The 10,924-nt window shown below is 41.8% G+C and overlaps 1 protein-coding gene across 1 annotated transcript in view; it reads left to right on the top strand.

Annotated features, from left to right (window-relative positions):
- Positions 1–9,691: 9,691 nt before the first annotated feature.
- LOC143284294 (uncharacterized) overlaps positions 9,692–10,924 on the top strand; it is a 10,655-nt gene continuing 9,422 nt past the window's right edge. Inside the window, exon 1 of the mRNA XM_076590994.1 lies at positions 9,692–10,002. Within this exon, the coding sequence (XP_076447109.1) occupies positions 9,731–10,002 (272 nt within the window). The 5' untranslated portion in view covers positions 9,692–9,730. The remainder of the gene's footprint in view (positions 10,003–10,924) is intronic.

The following is a 10,924-nucleotide window of genomic DNA, read 5'->3' as shown; positions in this document are numbered from 1 at the left end:
TTTGCTGTTGTTGTTGTTGTTGCTGTTGTTTGTTTATTCGTTCAAATGTTTTCTCTCCGGTTCGCTATGCCAGCACAATGTACGACTTTTGCTGAGAAGGGTATAGTAAGATCTGAACAGGTTCTCTCTGTGTGTGTGTGTGTGTGTGTGTGTGTGTGTGTGTGTGTGTGTGTGTGTGTGTGTGTGTGTGTGTGCGTGTGTGTGCATACGCGTGTCAGGGTGTGCGCAGGTTCACTCATCCTGTATCATTTTCTTTTTTCACTAATATTCTATTTGCCTTTGGTGCATCTTTCACAATAATTCTATTCCAGTTCGTCTACTTCCTTGTTTATCCGTATTTCAGTTCTTAATCATTTTATTTTCATTTTCATTGTAACATACTTCACTTAATTACTTGTTTGGTTTGTTTATGTTTTAACTGGAGATTAATTCGTTTATTTGATTGTTCATCATCTGACCAGCGTGTTAATGTTGTGAGTAGGACAGGCACCTGCCTCTCCCGCTACTCCTGCCTTGAGTTCAGATGTGATGTAGCATGTATGGACCAATCCGAACGCCTTGACGCCTGTTGGAACTCTGTGTGTGTGTGTGTGTGTGTGTGTGTGTGTGTGTGTGTGTGTGTGTGTACGCGCACGCGCACGTGCGCACATGAATTCCTGCCTTATCTGCACAGGAATCCTAGGATGGGAACCCCTTGACATTGACTGTAGCGGCCTCTGACGACTGGCTGTCTACAATAGAAGTTCTGGCGTTTGTCAAGAGGTGTCTTCAGGACTTCGACCAGCGAGACCAATCATCTGCTGTTGCCTGCCTGTCCACAGTGCGGCCGCTGCCTTTGTGCGTCTGTTTTTGTGCTGCGTTCTCATCTCCAGAGTCACTGATTTGATTTGATGTGAGTTTCACTTCAGTTTCACTTTCTCAAGGAGGCGTCACTGCGTTCGGACAAATCCATACACGCTACACCACATCTGTTGAGCAGATGCCTGACCAGCAGCATAACCCAACGCGCTTAGTCAGGCCTTGAGTGCATGCTTACATATTTGTGTACCTATGAAAGTGGATTTCATTTTACGTAATTTCGCCAGAGGACAACACTCTCGTTGCCATGGGTTCTTTTTCAGTGCGCCAAGTGCGTGCTGCACACGGGACCTCGGTTTATCGTCTCATCCGAAAGACTAGACGCTCAGTTTGATTTTCCAGTCAAACTTAGGAGAAAGGGCGAGAGCGGGATTCGAACCCACACCCTCACGGACTCTCTGTATTGGCAGCTGAGCGTCTTAACCATTCTGCCACCTTCCTCCTGATGATGTGAACGTCGGTTAGAGAACAAGCCATACATAAGCCCTTTACAAACACTGATGTCTTTGTCGTACTCGATAGACTTCCACGAATATGTACAGGAATATGATTGTCGATGAATATGTTTGCATTTTCTTTTCCTTTCTCTCTCTCTCTCTCTCTCTCTCTCTCTCTCTCTCTCTCTCTCTCTTTTAAATGTAGGCTATTGTTGCTTCAAATATTCCTTGTGACTCAGCCGCACTTGGTAATAAAGATGTGATATGTGTTCGCAACAAATAAATGAATGAACAGGATTATTATGATTACTATTTTTACCACATTTTTACAACGATGACGACGACGACGACAGCTGCTGCTGCTGCGACTGCTACTACTACTACTACTACTTATGATAACATCAGTAACGAAAAACACCATGAACATCCCACCATCCATGCATTAGCACAGTTCGAAGCAGAACAGAAGATTAAGACGTCAGTCCATCACATCAGGACAGTGAGTGCTCGGTGGGTGGGAGTGAGGGGTGGGGTGGGGGCAGTAGGGTAATCAATGATTCTTCTAGTGGAGTGATGGCCTAGAGGTAACGCGTCCGCCTAGGAAGCGAGAGAATCTGAGCGCGCTGGTTCGAATCACGGCTCAGCCGCCGATATTTTCTCCCCCTCCACTAGATCTTGAGTGGTGGTCTGGACGCTAGTCATTCGGATGAGACAATAAACCGAGGTCCCGTGTGCAGCACGCACTTAGCGCACGTAAAAGATCCCACGGCAACAAAAGGGTTGTTCCTGGCAAAATTCTGTAGAAAAATCCACGTCAATAGGAAAAACAAATAAAACAGCACGCAGGAAAAATACAAAAAAATGGGTGGCGCTGTAGTATAGCGACGCGCTCTCCTTGTGGAGAGCAGCCCGAATTTCACACAGAGAAATCTGTTGTGATAAAAAGGAATACAAAAATACAAAAAAATTAATCGTGTGTTATATGATTGGTATTTGTTAATCATCTGTACTCTTTAACACATGTACGTGTATGTATCTAATTAAGCGCATGTGCGTGCGCGTGGATATGTGTCTATGTGTGCGTGTCATGTGTATGTGTGTGTGTGTGTGTGTGTGTGTGTGTGTGTGTGTGTGTGTGTGTGTGTGTGTGTGTGTGTCCGTGTGTGCCGGCGTGTGTGTTGGCGTGTGAGCAGGCGTGCGCGTGTTCTTACTGTGTATATGTGCGCGCTTGGGTATTTCATCAATGTGTGTTTGTGTGTGTGTGTGTGTGTGTGTGTGTGTGTGTGTGTGTGTGTGCGTGCGCGCGTGTAACCTTGTGCTTCAGATATATTGAACATTGTTTTTATTTCATGCCGGTTTTTATAGATACAATTTTAAAGAAATCTTCTTTGTCATATTTTGGAGCGAGTAGGGAGTGCATCGCAGAACATCCATTCAATAATGATAACAAATGATAATAATAAAAATTATAAAAAAACCCCAACAACTCAAGCACCTTAGCAGAACAAGACACAATACACACAGACAGTACCCCACACACCCTCCACCACGCACCCACCTCCCCCCTCCCTCCTCACGCACATGCCGTTTCAGATCACACAACCACATTTATCGCAGCCCACGTGAGAATGGTTTGGTCACCAATTAAGAAGTACATTTTAACTCACTCAGTACGGCCAGTCCTCTCTTCTCCTCTACACAGACCCCTCGGATGTCCAGTGGGTGTCTGAATGACCCAACCTTTAGCTTCCGTCGTCAGAACTGTGGTATTCTTTGTCAACATTCACCTCTTCAGTATAAGAGCGTTCCGCTTGCAATATTTAGATGATGGTAATTGGGATGAAACGCTGTTAACGTCGTCTCTTTCGCCGTTCGTATGGAGAGAGTTAAAAAATTCCAACCATTTGCGGCAATTTTGCAACGATAAAATAAACGACGGGGCGAAATATGTATGTTTCATTTTCTGCCCAAAATACAGAATAAAACCATAGAGTGCTTGTTGCTCTTCAAGGCTGCGAAAACTGCTCAGCAAACTGCCACAGAAACTCCGGGGGGTACAAATTGGAATGGGTCCCGTCATTGTGTGGAGAACAAGGTGTGTACTGTCACAACGACACGACAGGAGATGACCATTACCTTGGGGTTACGGGGTGTCACGCAACGATGATGGCTTTACAGTCCAGGGACTCTTGGTACGCTTTGTCGACCGTCGATCACTTTGAGAAATGTGTGGGGTTTTTTTGGGGGGAGGGGGGGGGGTTGGGGGTGTTGGCGGGGGGGAGGGGAGGGGATGGGGGGGGGAGAGGAAGAGGGTGAGGGGGGTAGGGGGAGGAGTTGTTTTTTTTTTCTTTCGGGTGGTGAGTGGGGGTAGTGGGAGTGGGGTTAGGGAGAGTGGGGACCTATTTCGTCTCCTGTTTTATTTCATTTAGAATTATTTTCATTTCTTCTTTTTCTTTCGTGTCATGTTTCTGTTTTTATACAATGTACCTACTACATGATCTCTTTCTCTCTGTCTCTCTCTCTCTCACACACACACAAAGATATATATATATATATATATATATATATATATATATAGAGAGAGAGAGAGAGAGAGAGAGAGATACTAATTCATTTACTTATATCTTATTGTTGAAGCAGTCATTTCAGTACACAGATGTTTACAGCCTGAAAATATGAACTTAAAACGTGTTTATCTTACTATATAACGTGACGTCCTTGAGACCCGACATTGTGATTCCCATTGGATCCAAAGTGTTGTAACTGCTGCAGTCTACAGGTCAGCCCGCTACAATGTACCTCAGTCTCACTCCAACATGAGTGATCTCATTACTTAGGATTTTCCCTTTTCGTTTTCATACATTGATGTATTCGCTCGTTCTACTATATATGTAATAGTGTATTTATTACAGTAAAGTTTGTTTTCTATAGAAAAAATAATCCGGAATAAGACAGGTGAATGTCATTGCTTACCCCATTATATTTTTGAAGAAAACAAGTTAGAAATAAAATAAATTGAACAGGATAAAATTCATAGTGATCATAGTTTCGGAAGAAATCGATTGATATATGTCAGTGACGTACGACAAATAAAAGTGACACTGTTTGAATAACATTACATTGTTGTGTTCGGTGCAGGGCTGGTTTACAGAGTATATTGGAACTGTGACTCAATGATCTGTTTTGATGTGTACTTTCGTCCTGTCATGTCTGTTTGATCCAGTTCAAGGCAGTGTTCAACTGGAAGGTACTTTCCTGGGATTGCATTGTATTGTATTATGTTGTATTGTATTGCGTTGCGTTGTATTGTATTGTATTGTATCCTATTATATTGTGTTGTATTGTATTGTCACAGCAATTATTTTTTTTGGAAAATATTGACCGTACGATAATACACACGCGCGCGCACACACACACACTCCTAATTCTGCTGAAAGCTATAAAACAATTATGTTTGTGCCTGTAAGACATTTTGTTCAAAAATAACAATAAAAGGACGCCAAATCACATCTCCCTCCCACCACCCCCTGAATATAACCTATCTTTAGATAACTACTGCTAACCGAAGGATTAAAGAGCACAACATAAACAGCGTGAGTTAATGCGTTTTACCTTCCCGATTTTGAAGCAGTTACTCTCCATGAAGCTAATGCCTGAAAAGTGAAATGGCCATCAGTGATGGGGTTGGAATCGCTTTGCACTGTCAGCCTGTAGCTGTGACCCAGCTGCTGGCCAAGGTCTGCGTCTTCCTGGCTTTGTTGTGGAGGAGGGGGTAGGGGGAGGAGAATGAAGATCAAACGGTGAATGACTTTTTCAGGGGAGACGCGGGGTAGAAAGGGATTTGTCATGCTAAAAAAAAAATGTATCCGGCTCTGTCTTCCTTTATTTGTCTTCTTATGAATATTTCTGGAATGAACGACTAAAATCCTATATGTCCTGGCTCGTTCAAGCGCGTCGCGTATATTACACACACACACACACACACACACACACACACACACACACACACACACACACGCACGCACACACACACACCTTTAGTCATTTTCATTGTCTAGTAACTTTATAAACAGAAATTTTCTGACATCGGAAAACACACACATGCATGTACGCACACACACACACGCACACGCGCGCGCATATATTACTAACATGCACGAACAGCAACTTTTTCCCCTCCCCAGCAGTCTTCCACACTCCCTTCCCTTCCTCTGATATCATGCATATGAACACATTTTTATGCAAGCACTTGCGCACCTTTCTTTCTTTTTTTTTAAAATTTTTTTTAAAAATTAGACACATAGAACTACCACCACCACCATCATCACAACCGTGATTACCGGCACCATCATACACACCACCACAAGTAAGAAAATAACATTAAAACAAAAAAATGAATAACAAAACAACAAAAATCAATCGTAACAATAACAACAACAGAAACAAAAACAACGACAACAAACAAGCATTATTACCATAACCACAAGCCCCATCATACGCCTCACCCACGTAAAAAAAAAAAAAATCAAACGAAAACAAAAATGAATAAAAACACCAACAACAAAAATCAATCGTAAAAAAAGAGCAACAACAAACAAACAGACAAAAACCTCAACAAACCCGTACCCCCACCACCCAAAACGGGCAAGGTTTTTACACCCAGAATTAAAGAAGAACAACAAAAAACGAAAAAAACCACCACCACCCCAAAAAAAACAAACAAATAAAAACCACCCTAATAATGTCCCCAGACATATCTCCCTTTGCCAGCAGGGTGGCACAGCATACCCCACCAACACGGGGTGTATAAAAGGAGGGGTGGACAGGCAGGGTACGGGTACCCATCGTCACACCCGGCGAGATATCTGGCCAGCTGAGCAGTACCACGCACTTGTTGGCTTGGGTTCAGTGGCGTGAGTATCATGAGGGATGAAGCGTTCGCTTCCTTTCTGCTCTGTCCAAACTCTCATCTTCATCAAGCAAGGTTTTATAGTTATCATTTTAAACAAACTGTAGTTCAGTTCAGTTCAGTTCAGGTCTGTTCAGGTCAGGTCAGTTCAGTTTCAGTTTCTCGAGGAAGGCTTCTCTGCGTTCGGACAAATTCATATGCGCCAAAACCACATCTCGTTAAGCAGATGCCTGACCAGCAGCAGAGCCCAATGCGCTAAGTCAGACCTTGAGGGAAAATAAGGTAAAATAAAATGAAGTAAAACAACAAACATGAATAAAAGACAGATGAACGATTAAATCAATGAATTAATAAATGAAAACAGTGAATAAAACATAAACAGGAATTAAAAAAATAAAAACAAAAACAAACAAACAAATAAATGAAAAAAAAAATAAACAGACGAATAAATGAAAAGATAAAATGTAGAAAAAATAAAGAAAAAATGATATGAATAACAATATGAATTATGACATGTAATGATGACAATGATCACGATGAACGAGCTACAGATATCATAATAAATCAACGATGCTGAAATCGAAATCTGATGAAAACAATGTCCAGCTGACAGCTTTCTGTTTTCTTTTCTTCTTCTTTTTTTTTTCTTTTTTTTGGATACTTTTTTCTGTCTGGAATCGAGGATCACGATAAATGTTGCCACCCGAAGTTTCGAAGCACATCTCACCAACAGGAAGAAAGCATCTAGTTATCAGGCGCCAAGAGGCCTCGCCTTCCTCCAGTCACGGGAAACGGCGCTGCCGAGTTCAGAAGGCGGGTCTTTGGTTGTCAGAGGCTGTTTGAGATACGTCACTAGTATTGTTTCATAGGCAGTTGCAGCTTGTCCCCACCACCACCCACGGCTAGAACAACGTTGAAACAGCATAACGACCATGTTATACCATTAAAAACGAAATTATAATTGTTGAAAAAAATCTCTCTTGAAACTGGTCAGTTATACACAACATAAAAACCAAAATATAGCATTAAAAACTAAGTTACAATGGTTGAAAAAAATCTCTTTTAAAACTGGTCACTTATACTACTACCACTACTACATACCTTTTGTATGGCGCGATATCCAGTGCTTATGCTGCCCAAAGCACCTAATATGATCCAGTTAAACACAAACATGACCTAAAACACCTCGCTGTCAACGAAAAACACCAAAATTAATGCGTTCAAACATGCAAATCAAAACTGAAACAAAAATATGTGTTATGATTGAATAAACGAACTCAGGTTGTTACATTTAATCTATTTCAGGTCTGAAGACACTGCTAATCATCTGAACATTTTAAGGGTGTAATTGCTGACGCCATTAATGATTAATCTTAAGAATTAATGACTATGAGAGTATAGGTGCTAACGTTATCGATCATTTCTATTGAAAGTATACTCACAAAACTTGTCAAAAATTGCAGTTCTAATAAAAGTTTATCATTAGGCACTATAATTTATGTGCATCTACATTCCAGTTCTCTGTATTTAAAATGCAGTGTGTTAATTTGAACATGGGAGTTTCTTTGTTTCTTTGTTTTGATTTTTGTTTTGTTTTTTTCTTTTGTTTGTTTGTTTCTTTATTTGGTTGACCTTTTGGCTAGGTTTTTGATCGTAGCTTTCTTTTAACGTTATTTTTCCCCCTGTTATTTAACAAGAAAGGTATTGTATTGTATTGTATTGTGTTGTGTTGTGTTGTGTTGTATTGTATTGTGTTGTGTTGTGTTGTATTGTATTGTATTGTATTGTGTTGTATTGTATTGTATTGTATTGTATTGTGTTGTGTTGTATTGTATTGTATTGTATTGTATTGTATTGTATTGTATTGCTTTTTGTCGCAACACATTTCTCTGCGTGAACCTCCAGCTGCTCTCCCAGGGAAAAAGCGCGTCGCCACAGAGCGGCGCCACCCACACTAAAAAATAAGGTTTCTCTCGGCATGTGTACTGGATTTTTTTTCGTGCAAACTTTTTCCACAAAGAAGTCTCTTTTTTCTTTTTTTTTTCTTTTTTTGCCGTGGGTTCTATTGCGTGCGCTAAACGCATGCTGAACACGGGACCTGGGTTCTTCGTTTCCTCCCAATGGATTGCATTGAATGCAGACCGTCACTCAAGGTGCAGTGGAACGGGGAGTAAAATTCCCAGTTTGAACATAGGACTCAAACTCGCGGACACTCGCTTCCTAATCTGCCGTTTTACCACTAGGCCACTGCTCTGCTATGAATATCCATTGGCCTTGTGACTACTTCAGATAACTTTTTTTTTCACAAAAAAACTGTTCGCTTTCACGAATACATCATTAAAATTTTTTTTTCTAATTATAAACAACTATTCAAACTTCGTACATTAAAATTTAAATAGATGAAGAAAAAAAAAAATGTGTGTGTGTGTGTGTGTGTGTGTGTGTGTGTGTGTGTGTGTGTGTGTGTGTGTGTGTGTGTGTGTGTGTGTGTGTGTGTGTGTGTGTGTGTGTGTGTGTGTGTGTGTGTGTGTGTGTGTGTGTGTGTGTGTTGTGTGTGTGTGTGTGTGTGTGTGTGTGTGTGTGTGTGTGTGTGTGTGTGTGTGTGTGATTCGGACCGACTGATAACAAGAAATGAAGCTGTGAACAAGCATAACATTTCAAGCTTTCTTGTTGTAATGAAAACCGTGACAAAAATGCACTAAAAATAGGAAAATAAATACGTATTTGGAAATTTATACGAGATAAGAGTCCTGTTTTTAAATACGATTTTTCTGTTTAACGAGAAAGGTTATGAAATGGCCTTGATATTGCTGCGCTTTATCATTGAGGTTAACTCACTCAGTACGGCCAGTCCTCTCTTCTCCTCTACACAGACCCCTCGGATGTCCAGTGGGTGTCTGAATGACCCAACCTTTAGCTTCCGTCGTCAGAATTGTGGTATTCTTTGTCAACATTCACCTCTTCAGTATAAGAGCCTTCCGCTTGCAATATTTTGATGATGATAATTGGGGTGAAACGCTGTTTACGTCGTCTCTTTCGCCGTTCGTATGGAGAGAGCTAAAGATTAATGGACTCACAGCATTTTACGGCCATCGGGCCAGTGAATTCATATCCATTGTGTCTAAGGGCTCGGTGTAGGAAGCCGTTTAGTATAACCTTCCCTGACCGGTCATACTTATCACTGATTAAGGTATAGACACACAGACACAGACACAGACACAGATACAGACACAGACACACACACACACACAGACACACAGACACAGATAGACACACACACACAGACACACACACACACACACACACACACACACACACACACACACACTGTTCGTCCTTCGGATTCGAAGATGACCATGGCTTAAAAAAACAACCCCAAAACAACACACACACACACACACACACACACACACACACACACACACATATATATATATATATCACATGCTCTTCCAGAAATCTCTCTCAGGTCAACCGACGAAATAAAGAAAGGAAGGAAGAGAAAGGGCGCAGCAACACCATCACCATGACAACAACGACGATGGTGCTCAAACACCCTATCCTAGCCTCTGTCTGTCTGGCCGCCCTGCTACTGACGCACTGCGTCCACGTGGACGCACTGGTCTTCAACGAGCCGGTCGCTGGCGGTGGTGGCGGCAGCGGCAGCGGTGTCAATGTCGGTGCTGTGGGTATCAACTACCTGGACGTGTCGGCCATGACGAAGACTGACTGTAAGGCCATCCTCTGTGACGGTCTGCCACGGCCCATCAATGACTGTGAAGGAATGCTTCCTTGGGTGTGAGTGTCAGTGACAGTGACAGTGACAGTGACAGAGACAGTGACAGTGACAGAGACAGAGACAGTGATAGTGACAAAGACAATGACAGTGACAGTGACGGTGTCGCTGACAGTGTCAGTTCAGTGACAGTGACAGTGAAAGTCACAGTGACAGTGAAAGTGATAGAGACAGTGATAGTGACAATGACAATGACAGTGACAGTGACGGTGACAGGGACAGTGTTAGTGACAGTGACAGTGAAAGTCACAGTGACAGTAACAGTGAAAGTGACAGAGACAGTGATAGTGACAATGACAGTGACAGTGACGGTAAAAGTGACATTGAATGTGACAATGACAATGACAGTGGCGTCTTTTTTTCTGTTGGTTTGGGTATGTTAAAGATAACTAATCAACATTGTAAAATGGGTCTCTGGAACTGGTTTCGGTTTTTCCGTCTATTCTGCTATGTTGTCGAAAGTGAAAGTAACAATGACAACGGTAATGGCAATGACAATGACAATTACAGTGACGGTGATGGTGATAGTGAAAGTGACATTGACATTGACAGTGACAATGACAGTGACATTGACAATGGCAGTGACAGTAGCAGTGAAAATGACAGTGACAGTGACAATGACAATAATAGTGACAGTGACAATGACAGTGACGTCTTTTTCCCAGTTGGTCTGGGTATGCTAAAGGTAGTTTAACTAGTCAACATTGTAATGCTTAGTCTCTGCAACTGTTTTTGTTTTTCCCATCTATTCTGCTATGTTGTCGAAGGTGACAGTGACAATCACGGTGACGTCTTTTTTTCTTCTTTCTCAGTTGATTTGGGTATATTGAAGGTAACTATTCAACATTGTAAAACAGGTCTCCCGTCCATTGTGCTATGTTGTCAGTCAACCGTTTTGATGTGTGTTGTTTTTCGGCTTCCCCT

Source organism: Babylonia areolata, chromosome 7, assembly GCF_041734735.1.
Source record: "Babylonia areolata isolate BAREFJ2019XMU chromosome 7, ASM4173473v1, whole genome shotgun sequence".
In the NCBI taxonomy this organism is placed as follows: domain Eukaryota; kingdom Metazoa; phylum Mollusca; class Gastropoda; order Neogastropoda; family Buccinidae; genus Babylonia; species Babylonia areolata.
Note: the sequence above shows the minus strand (reverse complement) of the source record. Positions and strands in the feature narration are given on the sequence as shown.